Genomic DNA, 21,705 nt, shown 5'->3' with positions numbered 1-21,705 from the left:
GCTACATCCATCATGTTAGAAACAGTTATTTAAAAAACAAAACAAAATAGAAATAAAAATGTACAACATACACTTGATATATATAATATAATTTTTGCTCTTTTTTTTTTTTACAGAGTAAAAATACTAAGCGTAAAAAAAATGGGTCTAATTCATTAGAGGGAGTCGTTTCTTAAATTTTTTCAATTTAAATACACAAGTAGATAAAGAGGATGCGTTCAGGCACTTGTTAATGGCTCTGACATGAGAGAACACACTCAAACACCAGACCACACACACACACACACACACACACACACCAAGGACATACTGGTACACAGGACAGGAAGGGAAAAGGACATCCTCAGGCATTCTGTATTTCCACTACAGTTCGTGACATTTCCTTGGCAAAACAATCAGGGGTGGATGTTTGTTTCAAGCATTTCAGCTGTTGTCTCATTCGGACTCCCGTTCTTTTCCAATGGGACCGAGTGCTTCAAAGCACTACGCTGCCCACCAGTCACATGGAGGTGTGGTTTCAGCAAGTTGTCTCTAATCTTGATCGAATATATATATATATGTATATATATATATATATTTATATATACACATATATAATATATACACATAAATCTGTATACATACTGACATATAGATATACATATTCTAAATATTTTATCAACATTAGAAACCAAAAGCAAGAGACGATTAGCTTATCTTAGCATAGCATATGGACTAGGAAACAGCTAGCCTGGCTAACCAATCAACATCCCTTAAAGCACGGTCTGGGTGAGTTCTCGATTCCGATTGGCTGCAAGAAAAAAAATGCAAAAAGAGTCGTCCTCCACTGCCTCATCCTCTGGTCACCACAAGGGGGCGACTGCAACACACGAGCTGCAAGAGGTAAGTTACACTGACGCATATCGCTCACATTCGCTACACGTCGCCTCTCATTTAAAAAATGAAAGCATTTATAGTGATTTGGGGGTTGTTGTTAAAAATACTGCCGACTTTTTGTGGACTTTGAATCCTGCTAGCATGACGTTAGCTTTCTGGCTCTTAGCTGAGCTAAAAGCAAGCCAGTAGTATCTAAGGTCCGTCCTATTTACTGGAGCAGTGAACAACGTTTCCATTGTATCAGAACCTTATGGGATGATGATGATTGTTCCAGCTATTAGCTCCAGGTATTAGCAAGACCTCCGGGTTCCCATTGGACCGGAGTGTATTGTGAAAAACTTCAGATTTTGGTTACAAAATGCATTAAAACATTTCATTTTTCTTTGGTAAGTTACTCAGCTGTAGAAGCACCAGCATGTGGATTTTGTTCCGGTTGGACAGAGCCAGGATAGATTTCCGTTTCTAGTGCTAAGCTAAGCTAAGCTATGCTAAGCTAAGCGCCTCCTGTCACACACGCCCTAAAGTGTCCGATTATTCCTTTTACAACGCATGTTTGACATGTCGGCTCATCTTTTATGAATAAGACTACGTTGCTGTCGTGATGTTGTACGTGTCAAAATCTCGTTCTAATCATTTGTTTTTGGTTAAATTAAATGTTTTATACAAATTTTCACGAGTAAGGAGATTTGAATGACTATTCATAAGACATATTTTAGTGTGGGGGGGGGGGATTTTGTTGTAAAGCATCGTGAAAACAGTGAACTGAATCGAGGTCAAACACATTAAGTTAGTTATGAACCATCGCTGAGGACTTTGCTGTTCCACACATGTGACTGATGGGCTCCGCTGGAGGACGGGGCTAAAGAGGAGCTGATTGTTCATCGCAAAGCAAACTGGAGTCCTTAGTTTACACACTTTATGAGAAGCCTTTTACAAGTTCCTTTTCATTACAAAAATAGTTTAGCCCCAACTTTATAAGAGTACGCGGTGAGGCTGATTGCCTGGAGCCGTAACCGTGCTCGCGCTTTTCATGAAAGCAGACGTCTTCAGAGGGACGGGGACGGGGGGAGAGGTTGGAGCCAGACTCCACACTTTAAGGCATAAAGGGCACCAAGTTTTAACGGCATCTCTGATTGATTTTTCAGTCCTTGACGTGGCACGGACCGCTGACCGAGTGTACGTCCACAAGGAACGGACCGGGCGGGTTCCTGGTTGAGGTGATGGTTTGAGGCACTGGTTGAAGGAACAGGGAGACGGATGCCGGAGTATCGTGGCACCGTCTCATTCAGTGGGTGAATCACAACCCAGCACCCTTTGTTGTTTTTGCTGGTAGATCAATTCAGTGAGAAAATAAATAGGATAAAAACACGAATCTTTGGGATATTAAGACGAGTACCACGTCCGTTTCTGTGAACAAAGACGTCGATGGTGGAGCGCTATGTGGACTCTATACATGAGCTTTACTATAAGCTGCAGTACAGACAGTAAAAGGCCTCGGCGCACATTGTAAGCATGTACATATACCATCCACACACACACACACACACACACACGTAAAGAGGTTTAGTGTCTGATTTCTCTTGTAGCTGGAGTTGAGCTCAGCGGGCCTGATATTGGAATAGAATATAAACAAAATGGCCGCGCGTACATCAAAGGAGAGAAAGGAAAAAAAATAGAACAAAGAAACAATTCAAGTTCTTTGACGCCGATATCAGTGTACAAAGTATAAAGTACCTGCATATGTGATACATGACATATAGGTCAGCTATAAAAAAACACAAAAGGCCCCCTGAAAAAGAGTGCTCTCTCTAGAAACAGAGCGTGAAATGGCCACGTGGAGAGCGGAGAGAACTGTCTGCCGTGAGGGGGAGCTTATCTTCCCAGGCTGTTCAGAAAATGCACCAACAGTTTTTTTATTTTTTGGCTTATTTCAGTGTCTGGAATTTGTAGAGAATCCCAGAGAAACCAAGGCAAGAGAGTGAGCAGCCATGACCACTTGTTCCCTCTGTGCACCCCCCCCATCCTTCCCTTTCCCTGTGCTTGCGTTGGGTTTCGGTGTTCTGTCGTGTTGTTTCTCAGCTCAGTGCCTTGTGTCGGCCTCCGCAGCAGCCGCACCTGAGCCCCGCCCGGTGGCAGGCGTGGAGCGGCGGGTAGAGGCAGAGGCACGGCGCCGCCACAGACAAGCAGAGCAGAGCTAGCCAGCGCGAGCCGAGTCGGCCGCCGCCGCCGCCCTCGCCTCCGTCACAGGAGCAGGGGTCCGAGTAGTCCCCCTCTGGGTCGGACATGCAGTGGTAGAGCATGGTGTCTGCCAGCCACATGCAGCTGACCCGCCGGACGCACGCCCGCACGGGGTCCGGCGCATCGTGGCACCGCCCCCTCCGGTTGTCGGAGACGTAAAAGGCCTCGCCGCAGTGCTCGCACTGAACGCGCTCCAACCCGTCCTCCTTCCGCCCCTTCCCGCCGTTGGCGGACGGCGAGGAGCTCGGGAGGAAGGAGCGGGGCTGGGCGGAGACCACGGAGGGGAAGCCCTGGCGATACGAGCCGCCGTGGCCCTTGTTCAAGGGTCCGAGTTCGGGGTCAGAGTCTGAGGGCGACAGGGCCGGCGCAAGCGGGTAGGTGTAGTCGTGCTTCTGCGCCTCCGTCTTGGCAAAGTGGACGTAGGACTCGGAGTCGTCCATCTGGATGAACTTGTCCCGCACGGTGGCGTGCCGGTAGTCCTCGTAGCCCTTGAGCCAGGGGCGATCCGACGGGCGTCCATAGTGGCGCTCGGTGGTTCGCTCCCAGCTGCGCTCCCGAGGGTTGATGCGGACGATTTCCTCGTCGTCCTGGAAGGTGACGTGACGGGGAAGCCGAGACAACGGCTGAAGAGAAAGACAGAAGGAAACTTAAACACCAGAAAAACAACGACAAGGAATTACATTTTAAAATATCTCAATCAGGACTTTTTCACACTCTCTTGGCATCGCCGTGTGCTGAAACCAGACGTTCGTCGTCTCACCTGGTCCATGAAGTAGTGGTCTGAGAGCCGGTACGGGTCGTGGATGTCGTGGCGATGTCCCAGCATGCACTTGTGTCTCTGCGGAAGGGGCGAGGACTCGTGCGGATGCAGAGAGCTCTCCAGTTTCTGGGAGGAGTTCGACGAGCTGTCTGTGGTGTTCTGAAGGACACAAACAAACACAGGATGCCGGCTGAAAAGCTGCTCTCTGATTGGATACGCCAAACAAACACGTTAGTGCGAGAGGACGCCATGATTGGACAAACAAAAACAGGAAGCCTTCACCGCAGCTCTGATTGGGGAAAACAGGAAGCGTGAGCTTTGTTTTTCGGGTCACTTGATCCACATTTGGATCTTCGTGTGCGAGTTTAACTTTTATAAACAACATCTGCTGTAAAAACATCTGCAACGGTCACAAGGAAAACATCGTAGTTATGAAACTAAAATTCAAATGAGGCGTAGAGTGGCCCTCGATAATATTAATGGGGTGGACAAAATATTAGAAACACCTCGGTGTATCTGCAGCCTCCAAAATGATCCGACGGGACCTCCACAAAAACTGAACATTACTGAATGAAGGTAGAATTTATCTGATGAACATTAGCTTTAACTGACGAGTGTAAAGAGTGTATAGAGTGTAGAGTGTATAGTGTGTAGAGTGTATAGTGTAAAGAGATCTTTTTGCAGTGTTGCCTTTATTCTGCTCATTACATGCAGACAGTCTTTTCAAACAAACTTCCATCTTCACTGGAACCTCAGTCAGGTTGAGGAGAAGATCGTCGTTTGGGTTAAAATAACCACAGAAGTGCTGTTTCGTGCCCATTTTACAGGAGATCCTTCTGCCAGCAGCAGCTTTGACAAACATTTGATTCCAGCTGTTCAAATGTTCCAAATTCTCTTCAACTTTTACTGTACAGAGAAAAACCCAAATAAAAGGTGAGTGTAGCTCAGTTCATAAAGTAGGTTGACGTTTGGAACAGCTTGTCCTCGTGAACGCATGTTGAAGTGCCCTTGAGCAAGACACTGAAACTCAGAGTGCTCGCAATGAACAGCATGTGTTGAAGGCTGCTGAGCTACATGCTAACACCAGCATGGCAACATGCTCACGTGGCATTGCTAACATGTTTAACATTTTCACCATCTTAGCTGAGCTCGTTAGCATGCTAACGTTTACTAAATGGCACTGAAGACAAAGTACAGCTGAGCTGAAGCCGAGAGGAATGCTGTACGATGTGCAGGTATTTGGCCATAAACCAAAGTATCGGACAAATTGATCCCGAGGGGGACGAGTGCAACACATGGCTTAGGGCAGTTCATCCGACCGTTTTTTACAAAATGTCAACCTCATGGGGTTTTACATGAAAGGTCAGAAAGTACAACAATTTGTACCAGTCCATCGAGTAGATGTTGAGATGTGAAGCGGACATCGGCAGCCCTAAATATGCAAAGTCACTGTGGACGAACAATGGTCGCATCCTCCATTGAGGTCAGCAAGAAGCTCTGAAACTTTCTATTTACAAAATTACTTTCACAATAACTCCCACTCTGTCATCTAATCATCGCTGTATTATGATATCAGAAGAAAACCCGCGTTTATTCCCTGTTGTCGGGTAACATATCGACCCCCCGGAAATCCTAACAAACTCTTTCTCAAACTTCATGAAGCTGAATCTTCACCCCACGTGTCAAAATCTGGCGCTCCGCTACGAATGATTATGAGTGATATGACCCAGATCTGGTCTGTGTGTCTGCTGAAGCTATCCTCTTATATCCAGCTCCCCACATGGACACCGCCACGCTGAGAATGTCCCCCCAGCTTTCTTACAAAGCCCTCAGAGCAGCCGGCCAAAAATAACATAACATGCTGCCTCCGCTCCGGGGGCCCCGCCCCCCTGGAGAAGACATTACCGGGAGGTGGGCGATACGGTTTCAGATCCAGTCTGACTCTGCAGCCTCCACGGCCCCGACTTTCTGCACAAGAGAGACGGAGAGAGTTGAAGGGGGGGGAGAGGTTATATTTCTGGACATGCTCCCTCTATATACTGTCCCCAGGCTGGACAGAGGGCACTTCAAGTTATGTTTTGACACCAAACATGTCCCCGACTGAAAGCTGGGGAGGGTTCATCCTTCAACGGGGGCCCCGGCTCGCTCTCCCGGGACGAGCCCAGAATTGCCTCAGTAGCTCAGGAGCTCTCCCTCGTTGTTGTGAATGAGGCCGAAATAGAGACAGAGAGGAGACGTGCTGAAGGAAGGGTTGGGTTAAGTTTAGGTTCGGCGGACGAGGAATAATTCAGGGGAGTATGTCCATCCTAGCGCCCCCCCCCCCCCTCCCCCAAAGGCTGTAAATCTCCTGCAGCATGTCCCGCTGTCCACGACTGCCCGCCTCACAAACTCTGCCCCACCGCTAACTTTAGGAAAGGTCATCAGCACCAGCAGTGCTGCACCCGCCCGCGTTGTGACGGTGTTGATGTTAAAATCTGGTTCACAAGACAAGACGAGACGTGTGGGAGTCCCACGAGAGAATGAGTGAAATAAATGACCTTTGTTTTGACTTTGCAAGATCTTATCTACTCGACACAACGCTGTGCTTTAAATTGTTCTTTCTTTCTCCACCAGTACTTCAGCTTCATCAGACACATGATGGGACAGTTCAAACTGTTTCCACTGGGCTGTTTGCATTACAAACACCTGGTTTCATACACATTTTTACCATAAATATCCAAGACTTTTTATGCCTTTTGAGGCAAGTTATGAAGACCGAACATTCTCGAAAAGAAAGCTTTTAGTCTGACGTTACCCGAAACAGAAAACAACGTAACGTCAAGTGATGTTTTATTGAACCAATCGTCAATCCCAACTGAACCACATACACACTGTCATGAAGATATCTGTGAAGCAAATGTACATGACTCATCAACGATTGTTGTTCACGAACGTCGTAATTCCTCCCATGCAGGTGTGTGCAGGCCTGCTGGCTGTGAGCTGTCATCCTTGGCGGTGTGTTCAAGTGCACATTTTAAAAGCAGACGTGATGAGAAACTAGTTCTCCTGTTTAGTTTGTGGTGTTTCAGGTCCATCAGCACTCAAACAGCTGCCGTTTGCGCTCTGTTTGAAAGAACTCTTAAAATAGCAATATGGAGGGTGTCTCACTATTTGTTTAATGAGCTTAAGAAGTGAGCAGTTTCATCTTATGTTGGGTGAATACGGCAGCTTCTAAGCTGCTTCTTCCCCCCGGCTGAGGGAGTGCCCCCCCCCCCCCCCCGGCTGAGGGATTGCACCCCCCCCCCCCCCGGCTGAGGGATTGCCCCCCCCCCCGTGTGTTTGTATGGGTCTCTGTGGTGGCTGTACACTCCCAGCAGAGCACCTATTAGTCTTGGCCCTCACAGACAGCTCGAGTCAAAGATGAACCACGAGGCACTTCCTCTCGTAAATCACCAGCCCCGCACTAAGCTGGGAAACAGCTGCTGGTTTGGTGGCGGCTCTCAACTGGGAGGGGGGGTGATGAGGGGAGGAGGGGGGGTGATGAGGGGAGGAGAGGGGGGGGGTCGCTAGGAGAGAGCGAGGTGGTGGGATACAGGAAGTGACCTTGTGACCCTGCCTGCTGCTCCTGGTGTCAGGTTACAGAGTGGGTCCTCCTGCTAAATTAAGGTAGAGAGGCCCTGACACACACACACACACACACCTGGTATATGTGACAGAAAGGGGACGCTGAGTGAGGGGCCGAGGGGAGAATCGTTCTGCTACGTGACCGAAAGAAATACTGAAATGAATGTTGGATCAGTGTGTCGTTGTACGTCATCTTCAATGCAGATGCGTTTGCTGCAAAGGTTTCATCAAACACGGCTGTAAATGAACACAATTGCTGCTTTGTACGTGTTGTGGAAGTCATCAGATACATGTCTGGGTTCATAACTTCATCTAAATTTCCCCGAGCTGTTTGCATTGCATCTTGCAAGCCACACGTCAGCGGTACGCGTCTGAAAGTAAAACTGATTGAGCTGTGATTTAATTGCAGTAAGCGGATCAAAAGGATGCCGAAGTAACTGAATCATGATGCCGACTTGTAAAAAGTCTGAATTCATGCTCATTCATTCAGGTCCGGCTGCAAGATGATAACTTTAAAGATGTTTGTTTTCTGAATGGCGTTCGGATTGATCGGTGCTAGGCTATGCTAACGTTGTAGCCGCTCAATCGACACTCGATAGGCGTAGAAAAACATGCTTACGGTGAAGACGTCGTCGTCGCCCAGCTCGCCCTCGTTCTGGAGTGCTGTGGAGGAGGTTGTGGAGCCTGCAGAGAAGAAACCATCCTTTAATTCAAGAGACATACACGTCACTGGACGCATGATACAGGAACATCTGCCGTAGCTCGGTGATATAAACCTCAGTGGAGTTTAAAATGATGTAATCACGGCCTGCACGTTCACAGTTCACTTCATTTTATTACGGCGGTCAAGTCGTCTTTGGATGCTTTTGAAGCAGGAGAGCTTCAAGAAAAAATATTCAACCTGCGTTTTTTAATTATAATGAATTTGATACTTGACTTCCTTATTTACGAGGCTTGTTTGAAAGCAATGAAGGAGTCCGTGAATCTGAGATATGAGTTCACAGTGAATTACAATCCCTCCTCGGCTTTACAGATGTCGGTTTGAGGCACTTTGCAGGTTCCACTTGTTTGTCCGTCCTCCTGCTTCTTCACACTACATTTTGTTTGTACGAGAATGATGCAACGAACAGAATAAAGCCGGCGCTTTAAGCTGGACTCGTCTCCGTGCATCGGTTGAGTCGGTCCCCGTACCTTCAGCCAGGTCCTCGATGGCTTTCCGAACCCCTCTGTCGAACGCTCTGGCGTCCGCTGGACTCTGGAAGGACAGGCCACACCTCCTGTCCTCTACCTTCCAATGGTGAAATGTGGGCGTTGCTATGGTGTACACGAGGTCCTTCCTCATCGGACAGTCCAGAATCACCTGTTTGAAGTTAAAGAAAACCGCATCAATGATCTAGTGCTCATCCTGATGAACTTTGAGGCGCTTTCCTTTGTGGTCGGCGTGTTTCACCTGTTTGTCTCTCAGCCGCTCGCCGCGGATGAGGAACTGGGAGCAGCCGGAGGTCGGCACCGCCGGCAGCTCCGGCGGCAGCAGGCGGCACACGCCGACCCGGCTCAGAGCTCCCCCGTCCTGGGCCAGCCAGCCGCCGCTCGAGTCGTCCCGCGTCATCACCACCGCTTTCACACGCACGATGTAGCTGTCGCTGCAAAGAGGGACGAGAGGGAGAGAGACAGATGTCAGCACGACAGCTGACAAGTGCACGTTTTTATATTCAACTGTCCAACATCCAAAGAAAAGCTTGACGTTATTCTGCTTATGACCTGGAAGAAGCTGGAAGCTGCACGCTCCGCTTCCAAATAACGACCCGTAATCTGAGCTCTGGGACACGTGAGTGACGCCTGTCAACATGTCGGCTACCAATGAAGAGCAAAGGAGGTTTTATTCAGCGTGCAGGAGAGTCACTGTGTGTATTTTAGCCTTGGAACAAATATTTTACACAAAATGCAGAAACTCTAAGATTCATCCCGACCTCAACGTGTGAAAATAACTCAGCTACTTATCCTGCAAACCTAAATCTGAACTCCCTGCCGCAGTGTAAGGAGCGCGTTAACGAGTTTATTATAGCGCTGCAGTCACACGGCGGCAGAATGTTTGAGGGCGACTCTTAAAGTCACGACTTCGGCCGGTTCTCGCTGTGCTGAGGTGGGAGGTGTCGCTCCGGCACGAATAAATCCGCCCTCACACTTTAATGTGAGCGCGGCTCCGTGTTTCCTGTTTCCTCACAACTTCACCGAGAAGAGAACTTCATCCTCAGATGCTCAGTTCATCAACTGAAGAACAATATATATCAATATGATACACACACAACCGCGTCAGACACACTTTTTATTCTTTATTCTGTGAATACTTTATATTTCTCAAATCACATGCCACATAATTAAGAAATGGATATATTATACGTAATATATGTGTTAGGGGTGTAACGATACGCGTATTGGTATTGAACCGTTCGGTACGAGGCTCACGGTTCGGTACGCATGACCAACCGAATACGTTTGAATAAAAATAAATAAATAAATAAAACACTCGGAGCAAAGTTATGTTTCTGTACAGAAACAAATCTTGTTTTTCTTTTGCTGCGGAAAAAATAATAATTCAAGCAGCATTTCTATCAGGTATTTGATACGCATGCGTTACGTCTCTGATTCGGGTTTTCACACAAATTATTGCAATTTTTTTTACAAGTCAGTTGATTTTTCTTCGTAAAAGGCCGTATCACGCAAACGGTCTCCTTATCTCTGATCTGTACGCCAAAATCGATTCCTCGCTGCAACCTCCAGTCATGTGGATTGATTATGTGCGTCATCCCTCCAAGCTGCACTTTATTAAAAGTGCTTTAAAATGTTTGCTGTGAGCGGCAAAAACACTTTAACTAGATTGTTTTATAAGCGTGCAAGACGATAAAGACAGAGTTATGTATTCCTCTGACTGAACACAGATAATTCATGCGTTGGTGCAACTTGTTTGTTTGTTTTCAATTTCTTATGTTGTTTTAACTTTTTTTTGCTTTTTAATCTGCGGTTTGTGCTTAAATGTGAAGCTTTTTACCTCGAAAAGAGATTTTAAATCTCAACGTGAACTAAAATAAAAGGATTTTGTGAATGGACACATTATTATTCAGAGAGAAAGACAAATGTGAGGTTTAATATTATCGTAAACATGCAATTTGAAGGCCTCGGTGGCCGTTTTCCCCCATTTTGTTACATTTTACAGACTTATTATCAATGACTTCACGGCTGCATTGACAGTGAAAAGCATCATTAGTTGCAGCTCTGTGAGCCTTTGACCTCGGTGATCTGCTTCCAGCCGCACACCAGCGTGTTGTACGAGCAGATGAGACGCCAGCGGACTCTCAGATAACACGGCGACAGTTTAGTGTCTGCAGCTCGGCGACGGCTCCAACACCAGACGGTAAAACAGGAGCCGTGCTGGAGCACTGGTGTGACAGACACCACCCTCACAGGGACACAAGGAACACAAGCCACACGAGTTATCCGACAATAACAGGACGTACCTTTGTGTATTCCATCGAAGCGCGTGCATGTGTGTGTGTGTGTGTGGGCGAGAGGGGGATGAAGAGAGAAAGAGACACAGAGAGAGATAGAGAGATAGAGAGAGAGAGAGAGAGAGGTGTTGTTATATAAACCACTAAACAGACGTTGAATTCCTGTCGGAAGTTGTTCTGCCTCCGGAGCAGCTCTGACAGTGAACAAAGAAGAATGTCCGGCCACCGTTCTCACACATCGTCGAGTCCCTCCACGTACAGAAATAACACCAAAAAACTCGGTGCTATATCAGAACACGTGCTTTTTAAGAAAGGCGACGCCGGCCATCGGCTCTCTGAGAGGAACTCCTCACATTTTGGGCCGTCTTGTGGCCACAGACCTGTAATCTGTGGCTGGAACACACAGACGGCCACGACGCGCTACTTTAATACACAACACAACACATTCTGGCACACACACACACACACACACACGCACGCACACACGCCCACACACACACACACACACACGTACACACATAGAGATAGAGAGAGAGAGAGAGGTGTTGTTATATAATTAGTTTACGTACAGTCCCAGGGATTTGATGTACGCACACGCACACACACACACACACACACACACACACACACACACACACACACACACACACACACACACACACACAGGTGGCAAAACTGGTTCACCAGCTCCCGCCCACACACATTCATAAAACCGACTGAATGACAGACAGCAGACAAACAGATCGCACTGAAAAGCAACTACAGCTTCAATGTTTGAGCTTTGGTGTAAACACACATGCACGCACACACACACGCACGCGCGCACACACACGCACGCACGCACGCACACGCACGCACATGCCCACACACACACACACACACGCACACACGCACACACATGCCCACACGCACACACACACACACGCCCACACGTACACACGCACACACACGAAAAAAGCCAGCAACACGTGTCAATATCCTCCTGTTACATGTTGTCCTTTCAAAATAAAAGTCCGTCTTCACAGGAAACTCCTAAACTAGGTTTAGGAAACCAAACTTTTGAGAATATATTGTGAAATCATCAGTTATGTTGAGGCAAAAAGACGAGTTACGAGCCGTGTCGGCTCATATCAACTGTTGTTGTTTTGTTATAGTAGCTGGTGTACGAAGCTCCAGGCTAGTTTGTATTTCACCAACGTTCTGGAAGATAATTCCAACCAGAGTCCCGGCTCGTGCGGTGTTCTTTTAGAGCTTTCTTTCCCTAAATACAGGTGATAATGCTCTGCAGGGTTACGTGGAGTCATGTGATCCATTGTTGATCTGAAATCTTTTGGTTATAGCTGCTTCAACAACAGAAAGGAGGTTTAGGAAAAGATTACTCCTTAAGTACAGTAGTTACACACATAAATCATCAGGGACAGACTACTGTCTCCCGGCTGAAAGACCAGTTTTTGTTTGTTTGCTTTCCCCTCGTCCACATCCTCTCCACCAGTGTTTGCGGTCTTTATAATTCCTGGTTCACTGTTATTACATATGATTCACTTTTGTGGGATTACTGTGGGATTACTACAAAATACACTTCATTAAAAATAGCAGCAGCGCTGTATGAGAAGTGATCTGCCACATCAGCTCAAAGGAATGATCTCGCTCTGTGAATGAGTTGCAAACAACAAAGTGGTGACGGAGGTTTCCTCGGTTCACTGCTCAGCTTGACGCATCCTTTCTCTATTCTTTCTATTTTTATGCCCGGTCCACACCCCGCAAACAAGTCTGTGTCACAATGGAGGAAATGAGCTGTGGGTGGAGTGCACACCTGCTGATCACCTGCCAAGTCACACCAGTGCTCCGTCATGAACCCCCGATTCCATTCGTTGAATTCATTGGTGAGCCACATTCTGTCCGTATTCACGATCAAAGGAACATTTTAAGTGCATCCTCTTTGAGAGTATTACACTATTAGGAGTGCCACTTCGTGAGCTGGACCCTGCAAATACCTGACGTGCTCTGCGTCTGGCAATATTGCAATAAAACAGTAAAAAAAGGGAGGGGGGGGGGGGGGGCTGGTTATCAGGTCTGGAATCCACTCATGTGTGTCAGATAAAAGGGCCAGTGAGGGCAGCCATGTGTGATAAGGGCGGCTATACTTCCTCTGATAAGGAAAGACCGGCCGCACCTCTGCCCGATCAACAGAACCACACACACACACACACACACGCGCACACACACACACACGCACACGCACACACACACGCACACACACACACGCGGTCTGCAGCGAGCCGGAAGTGTCTGTAAGGTGCTTCACAAACGGGATGATTTCATTACCGGTTGGTGCTTCTGATGCACTGAAGCGTGTTTCACAGCAGCAGTGCAGGAACGTAGAGTTGATTCAAATGTGGTTCATCAGGTTTCCTCTGTTTCACGTCATCATTTAATGCCTCTGGATGATTTTTAAACCATTGTTACGTCTCTATTAAGGCTTTGAGGCCCTGACACACTGATGTCAGGTCAGTTTGAGCGCAACTTTTTCACCAAGACAGGCGACAGTGTGGCCGATAGTTCTTTGATGTTGGTTTAGTGTGTCTGGGCTTTTACCGGATCTGTTTGATCTTTTATCGACTCCATAAATCATGAGATAATTGAAAGAGGCACTCTCCTGCTGAAAAATATTCTGCTCTCATTACAAACAGTATATTTCAAAGAAATGTAAAGAAAAACCTCCTGCGGCTTCACGGATTTGAGGCAGAGAATGCAACATTTCTTCACATACAGTGAGGAGTGAGGAGAGCCAGAGCGGCGGGGCGAGGAGAGTTCATTCACCGCTATTGATCCCGGAGGCTCCGGGGGGGGAAGTGTGATCGGCTTCCTGTCGATCAGCTGCAGTTTAATGGAGGAATGCCCCCCCGAGACTCAGGCTGCTGGTGGGACCACAACTTCCCATCAACACAAATAAGTTCAGACCCAATCATCGGCATTTATTTCTTTGGGAGAAAAATAGCATCAATTTATTGTTGTCAGGGCTACAATAACGTGCTAAAAGGTCTAAATGGGAGCAACGCCGCTCTGAATCAAGTACCGGTGGAACTTCAGAGTGTTATTCGTGCCTTCTTAAGGAGAAAGACGTTGGCGCGCTGCGATGTGTTTGGTTCAAAAACAACTGTGCTGTAACGTTCAAGGCCCAGTGGCGTCGCCTCTGCCGCCCCTCCATCGCCATCGAGCTGGAAACCACTTGTGAAAATAAGCTAATTGTTTCTAAACCTCTTACAAGCGACTTAGAAGCCAAACCAGACGGTGTATAAAGCCTCATATCCTCTCGTGGTGCGCGAGGCTTACCGCTGTGGATCAGATGGAAGTGATGCGGGGCGACCTCGGGGCCTTTCATCAGGTCGTCCGTGTTTCCATAAACTGTCAGAACGTCAATGGTTTATCTTGTAATTGGACGACCTGTGGTTGCCTCAGGGCACCAAAGCAACTGAAAAGTATTTGCATGATGAACACTCGGAGGACTGTTGCGTGAGGGCTTCCCTGGTCTCACCGGGCCGGTGTGTTTAGCGGTTCAGATGACGGGCTGCAACGCTTCCTGATGCTATTTGCGGTCACTTTTAAAATAGCCTGGAGTCGTTCCCTGTTGCAGGATTTGTTTTTATTTTAACATGAGAACATCCGTCTGAAATAACTTCAAATGTCCGCGAATCTCTGACGGAGAACTAGAAGTGCGAGTGATGTTTGACAGTTGGTCAACTTTTTACCAGAAAGCCGTTCCAAAAGTCTTTTAAAGTGTTTGTATTTGAAGGTTTTTGAATGAAGCTTCAAATGTCTGACGTCGTATTTCATGACATTACCATCAAACACTCGGAGGAGTGGTGCTGTTAGATTGCTGCTGCACCGCAGTGAAAATATTCTTTATGGAAAACGAAACGCTAACAAATACACATTGAAGCAGAACGTTTTGCTGCATAAAAACATCTTGTGGATTTCGGAAATGATTGAAAATCTTGACTTTTGTGCTTGACAACGCTAAGAAATGATTGGAAATGTTTCTTTAGTGCAGCTCGATCTTTAGCTGCAACTGTGCAGAAATACCGTCTTCAAACAGAATGAATAGACGTGCTCCTGCTCCGACAGTCCCGTACTGTACTTTACACCAGTCAACATATGCACGCACACATTACATGCACGCTAACCGTGCCGTATGTGCGGATGGAACTCAATCTCCCAGGTACTGTGATGTCAGATAGAAACCCCGAGATGGTTCCTGGAGGAGTGAAAGTTCACAGAGTTCCACTGAGCAGCAGTGTTGTGTACTCGGTGTGACAAAGAGGGGAAACACAGAGACGTGAATGAAAACTCAAGCTATTATAATCTTGCTCATCCAGTCAGCTGATGAGCAGAGATTAGTTTTAAAAAAGAAAAAAAAGAGGCAAACAATCTGGGGCCATTGTTTAGTCTCCAGATATAAACAGCTCGGGCCGTTATATAAAGGCTCCGGATAGCAACCAGTGATGAGCTGCTCTGTAACACACAGGAAACACTGTGGACAAGGATCTGATCCGCATGATGTGTGTGTGTGTGTGTGTGTGTGTGTGTGTGTGTGTGTGTGTGTGTGTGTGTGTGTGTGTGTGTGTGTGTGTGTGTGCAGGGGGAATACACAGAGAGACAGAGAGGGGAAGAAATGCAAAGGAAGTTAATTTGTTCGCGCGGCGTATGTTGACTTTCTGCACGTGTGTATCATGTGATACGTGACATGTCTATGGCTCCATACGCAGTATATCATCGTACGGACGTGTATATTAATATGTCTTTGTTGTTAAGATACCACTGCTCGATTTCTGTTCCTTCTCCACGCAGTTTTCTCGCCTTTTAAAAAAATCATTTGGCCTAAAATAAAGTTGAATAAATGAGAGCGTAAGCTGCTGAAGAAGTCTCACTTCCTCAACCACCAGGACCGCCTTCTCTTTAGAACGCTACATATGCAAATACTGTTTGGATCGAACGCAAAGTACTTGTAACTGGATGTGATGTTAGCTCTTCGTGGTTTAAGAAGTTAAGTGTCGACTTGCTGTCATGAATTGATTCGTGGAGCACTATTTAAAATGACATACCTATTAAACGCCGGGCTCGGGGGGGAAAGTATCAAGTATCTTCAAGGGAAACGGCTCAAGTCCAAGTCAAGTCACGAGTCGTTGGTGTCAAGGTCCAAGTTGAGCTGCAAGTCTTTTCTTGATTTTTGTCAAGTCGAGTCATCAAATTTGTGAGTCACGTGACCCGAGTCCACCGCTCTGTGATAGAAAACGATATCTTCTAAAGTAGTTTCATTTAATCGTGCATTGTTCTTCATTCCGCACCTGTGAGGTTCATGAAAGTCTCACGATCAAATGCTGCTAACGCTGTAAAAGCGGCGTGTGTGAGGAACAGAACAGTCCCGGCGAGGGAACACGCAGACCCGCTAGCGCCTCGCCGCCGCGGTGTCTGCTGGTGAGCGCTTCTTGTTGCTCAGGGATGGATTATATTTCGTTGCTACGTTGACCGTAGCTGAATGTCAGCGGGCATCTCCTGTCCAATACTGACTGTGCACATGCTGACCCTGCAGCAGTACACACCGGATCAATACATCCAGTGTGTGTGTGTGGGGGGGGGGGGGTGCAAGGGAGATCTTTTGCTTTCATAAAAAGTACTAAATGTCCTCAGAAGGACAGAGCAAAGAGGCACCAACCTGAGGACAGGATGGTTGAAGCTAGTCTAGTTCAGGACATGTCGTCGTTAAAAAGGCAATATGCGTGTGTGTGTGTGTGTGTGCAATCACATCGCCTGCTCATAGGAAAACCGAGACATCAAATTGGTCCATTAATGAGGCGAGGCTTTCGAATGTGCATCACCATCCGACAACAAAGAAAAAGTCCACTACGGACGTACGATAAAACCCCCCGAGGTTGTGAAACATCTAACCTGTGACACATTTAAACAATCAGGAGGAAACGGCACATTGCTGCACCTCTCAACACGACACAAAGGGTATAAAAAGGCGTCTTTTTATTTCCTGACCCTGCCTTCATCTGATAGCGGGCGTTTATTTCTGATAAGCCGCGACACACAAACTGGCAGATAACGCTGCACAATGATTCAATTCTCTTTCCGGTAATAAGACGATAAACGTCTTTTGGGTGACTGTCCAGTTTCACAAGACATCTGTAACAAAATGTCGAAATTTACTGTGCAATGCAAAACAACGATAAATGAAGCTGACAACTGTGTACCACTGCATCTGAAATACATTGAAACCAAATGTTCTTTTACTGTTAAGAAATGACAGCAATACACTTTTACTTTGAAAGCACACAGTTCAATAAGTCTTAAAACACTCTTCTGCTGAACAATCTTTTTAGCTGTTAGCTGGCCGAGCTAAGTGACAGGAGGCCAATGACATGTGATTCTGTAAAATGCATGGATTACACAGATCTGCAGCTGATTGCTGTTTTAGAGGAACACAGTCTGGCTTTCTTGTCTACTAACATTACTAGATGCGCTCATTTAGGGTGCAAAGCTGCTTTGGACTGCACCAACCGGAAAAGAACTTGGTTAGAATATGTTTAATATTCCACGCGGGTCATGTGCCTTTGATAAAATCCGGAGGAGATTATGGATCGAGACCATGAAAACGCTACATGGAGGTTCCTTGTGGTCCTAAAGGAAGCAGCTCCCACTTTGGTACTTTTCTGTTCGCTAACATTAGCTGGTGAGTGAGTGAGTGAGTGAGTTAGCGCTGTGAACAAAACCAACATTATTTAGTTTAGCTGTGAATCACTCAGCACTAACTCACTCATCACCTAGCTAGCTACAGCTAGCAGACACAACGTGGTCGCTGCAGAGACCCCCGCTGCCTTCAGGACCACCAGGACCCTGATCTGCCTTTTAATGGCCTTGATCCATAATCTCGCTTCTATTCTTAGCAAAGGCACGTCAAAAACATGAAACATTTCCCATGCATGGGTGCATTTTACATGAACTACTACTGTGTCGTCTCAGTGTTGGAGCTCGGCTGCTCTCTGCCGCTTTAGCTGCTCGAGCGTTTCTGTCGTAATGTTACACAGAAGCTCGTCTATAAGTTATGCATATTAGCATCAGAGCTAATTAAGATTCATTTCTACGGTGCATTTATTAAACTTTGACTTTGCAGAAGAATAAAGATTTCAGTTTAAATTGAACAGTAAATAACGGTTAATAAACATGATTAGATGATGAGATTGGGGAAATGAAATCAGTGACGCGGTTCAGCGATACTCTCTTGTCGATGCAACTAAAACTCATTGCTGTGTTGTTGTTTTAACGTTACGTGGTTTCAATGGGAATAAAAGCTTTTGTTTTGTTAGCGGAAGTCTGTCGCCCGTCACGTGGTGGGCGTGGCCCAATTTGCACACACCACGCCGTGTGAAAAGAACCCCCCCCCCCCCCCCCCCCCCCAATGAGACCGGAGGGACAGAGCTCAAACACGCCCAGCTTCATGCAGCCCAATGCGGCCACCGGAGCATGAATGAAGGTTGGAGGACTTCTTGTTCTTCTTCTTTTTATGAATGAGCCGGCGCCACCCCCCCCCCCCCCCCGGTGCCCTTCGCCCTTTCACCAAAAGAGATATGCAAGGCAGGCATTCCTCCCCGTGCACAGACCGACACGAGCTGTCGATAAACTAATGGAGTAAAAAAAACAATCATTCAAATGGTTCTCACATTTTCATTTTAAACCCGGTGGTCCGCTCGTGTTTGCTTTAACAGGTCGGCTATATATAAATATGTACAGATACATATACATAAATATATAAGAGATTAGGAGCCTCCGGCTTCCTCCTCCGTGGAGCTAATTGTAAACTGTGGGTGCCGTTTAAACCGGTCCGGCCTGCACGCGCTCTATATAAGAACAAAGATCAGCTTCACGATCCGCGAGAGGGACAGCCAAACACACGTGGGTTAAAACATGACTTTGTCCTTTTTGTGTAGGTTCAAGTCGTCGTTTGTGATCGCTGCTTGTATTTTTATGAATGGAGCGCGGTAGGTTATGCAAATGAGGGCGATTGAGAAAGAGATGGCGGATGAGGCATATCGGATATCTCATATCCTGTGAGACTTCCCCTCCTCCCTCCGGTTGGAAGGAAACACACAGATGTGGCCAAATAACGAGGCCACATTGCCTCTGTAAAAACGCCGCCGGGGCTTTTTTTCTCCTCCTCGTTCTTTTACCGAGCGACACACAAACACGAGAGGTGCGTGAGCTCGCGCTCGTGTATTTATAAAAGGTGTAACTTCAGGGCGTGTTTCGAGTTTCTAAGTTACGCTGCAACAGGGCCTGCGCTCTCGCTTTACAGATCCTTTCAGAAAATGTTTCCGATCCACCCACGCGTATTCCCCTCCTCCCCCCCCCCCCCCCCCTCCCTCTCGCCTTTCTCGAGACTAGTCTGTACAGCAAGCTGGCTACAAAAACCTTCTTCCACAGCGCTGTCAATGCATTACTTCACAGCAGCACCAACCACCAAATCCCGAGTGGATGACATTAAAATGAATGCAGAAACACACACATGAAAAGCAGCGTTTATAAAGGGGGGGGGGGGGGGGTTAAAGGCTGCACATTCCAGCAAGTTGCCCCGATCATCTCCAACTTGTAGGTACTAAGAAGGGGGGGGGGGGTAAAAAGAGAGAGAGACGGGTGTAGAGAGGAATCTTTGCGCCACAGTGTACTTACTCGTTTGGTTGTGTTTCTTCTATCATTTTCTCGTTTCACCTCAGGTAATGTACCGCGGAGGTTGCACACTTCTCGCTCGTCATTCTTCCACCGAAGCGCCTCCGATCCGGTCTCCAATTCCGCATAAATTCCCCCTCTTTGCGCCTTTGTGTGCGAGTGTCGGGCTCTCTGGCTGTGCCTCCGTCTTCCTTTTTCCTCACTTTTCTCCCCCCCCCCCTACACACACACACACACACACACACGCGCGCACACACTCCCCTGAAGCCACACAGTTTCTTCTGGGTTTCCTTCTGGATCGCAGATTTCCTATAACCTTACCAGCCCGTCGCGTTCCGTGAGGAACCGTGAACCATAAAAGACAATTTCGTAGCCGAATCCAGCTCTTCTTCCTCGCTACAACCCCCCTCCCTCCCACCCACCCCCAAAACACACGCACACGGACACACACAGGGCACACGCTCCGTTTTTTAAGTCCTCAAGCGCATGTTTTGTCACCGACGACTCCGGTTCCAGTTGTGCGTAAAAGGGAAAAAAGGAGAAGCGCGTCGTCGCTGTTGTTACCGAGGGGTGGCCCCGCTAGAGCCCCATCTCTCTCTACTCCATGTTGGATTGCAGGCAGCAGAGCAGCTCCAACGACGCCGGGGGAGGGAGGAGGAGGGAGGGAAGGAGGAGGGGGGGGGGGGGTGCAGGGCGGAAGCGGTGACGTCGGTCTACATTTTGGTGGAGGGCCCACGAGCCGTAGGGGCCCTTGATAAACGACCCCCCTCCTTCTCCCCCTCCCTCTTTTCCCTTCCCCGGATCCTTGATTTCAAATCCGGACATGTCACCTTTGTTCTCAGTGGAAATGTAAAAAAGTTCCTTTTGGGATGTTTTGTATATTCCAGTAAATAAAGAAACACCTCAAAGTAACCGCAGGCGTTACACACATTATCCATTACACAGGCACAGTAAAGATTATTATTTTATGATCCTGGAGTTGGTTATTTGAACCCTTCTGCTGATTAAAATATAGATTCAATGATCATTTCAATAAATAACTCGAAGAAGAAAAAAGAACAAAGTTCAGGTCTGATGAAAGAAAGCAGATGAAAGGGATTTTGTGGTTTAGTTAACATGTTACTATCAGTGAGAGCCTCTCAGCCGAGTGTTAATCTCTCTGCGCTGAGCTGCAGTCGGAGGATCGAGACCTTGTGAAACAGCTATTGATCTCTAAAGTGAGGGGCAGTCAGATGATTGGACACTTTTGTTGTTCTGGCTGAGTGCTGACAGACTTCATGTCCCTGCTCTCAACAGTTGCCAGTATTGCTTTTCAGGTTGAACACATGTTAGAGTAACACTGCGGACGTGTAGCGCCCCCAGCTGGTCGATCAGACGTCCTGCACCTCTGGAGGAAACGTGTGGACCAAAGTACTGCATTATAACAGTAATACTTACATACATAAAACACATGACTGTAAAACATTTGACTGTGCATGCACAGTTAATTACTGGCCAATAGTTGCATTACTTTAACAGCAAGTTGTTGTTTTATTTTACAGTACAATTACAGCTGTGTACTGTGACTTCATACACAATTATGACATCTAATTACTGTGATACAGCAGCATGTTGTTGTAGTAATACTGCATTGTACTGTGATTTTACAGTGAAACAGCCATCAGATCGTTCTAGCAGTGTGCTGTTGTAGTTGCGGTGTGGTAATCCCAGAGTGCTTTGCAAAGTTTAAACTCAAATTCTGTGTAATAGATAATAAAACAATTCTGAGTACAGTGTTGTGAAATATTAAAGTAAAAGCCTGTGAAGTGACAGAAAGTTCGTTTATTGTGAAATATTACAGTTAAATGTCATTAAATGATTTACAGTGATTCAGTCCTTTGTTAGTGTTTCAGTGGCAACAGTATTTTTAATTTTTTGTGGAATACTAAATGTTTATTTGAATACAATCATTCATATCAGTATCCAGCATCCAATTACAGTTTTATTTTTTATTTTTTG

At 46.8% G+C, this 21,705-nt stretch overlaps 1 protein-coding gene across 1 annotated transcript in view; it reads right to left on the bottom strand.

Moving 5' to 3' along the window:
- LOC306785911 (sprouty-related, EVH1 domain-containing protein 2-like) overlaps positions 1 to 20,063 on the bottom strand; it is a 20,183-nt gene extending 120 nt beyond the window's left edge. The window contains exons 1-6 of the mRNA XM_079280485.1: positions 19,711 to 20,063; positions 8,928 to 9,120; positions 8,669 to 8,837; positions 8,097 to 8,161; positions 3,875 to 4,033; positions 1 to 3,737 (exon numbers count right to left, since the gene is read on the bottom strand). The exon at positions 1 to 3,737 is cut by the window's left edge and continues 120 nt beyond it. Coding sequence (XP_079136611.1) covers positions 2,952 to 3,737; positions 3,875 to 4,033; positions 8,097 to 8,161; positions 8,669 to 8,837; positions 8,928 to 9,120; positions 19,711 to 19,736 — 1,398 coding nt within the window. The 5' untranslated portion in view covers positions 19,737 to 20,063 and the 3' untranslated portion in view covers positions 1 to 2,951. The remainder of the gene's footprint in view (positions 3,738 to 3,874; positions 4,034 to 8,096; positions 8,162 to 8,668; positions 8,838 to 8,927; positions 9,121 to 19,710) is intronic.
- Positions 20,064 to 21,705: the final 1,642 nt, after the last annotated feature.

This window comes from Melanostigma gelatinosum, assembly GCF_949748355.1.
Source record: "Melanostigma gelatinosum genome assembly, chromosome: 12".
In the NCBI taxonomy this organism is placed as follows: Eukaryota; Metazoa; Chordata; class Actinopteri; order Perciformes; family Zoarcidae; genus Melanostigma; species Melanostigma gelatinosum.
Note: the sequence above shows the minus strand (reverse complement) of the source record. Positions and strands in the feature narration are given on the sequence as shown.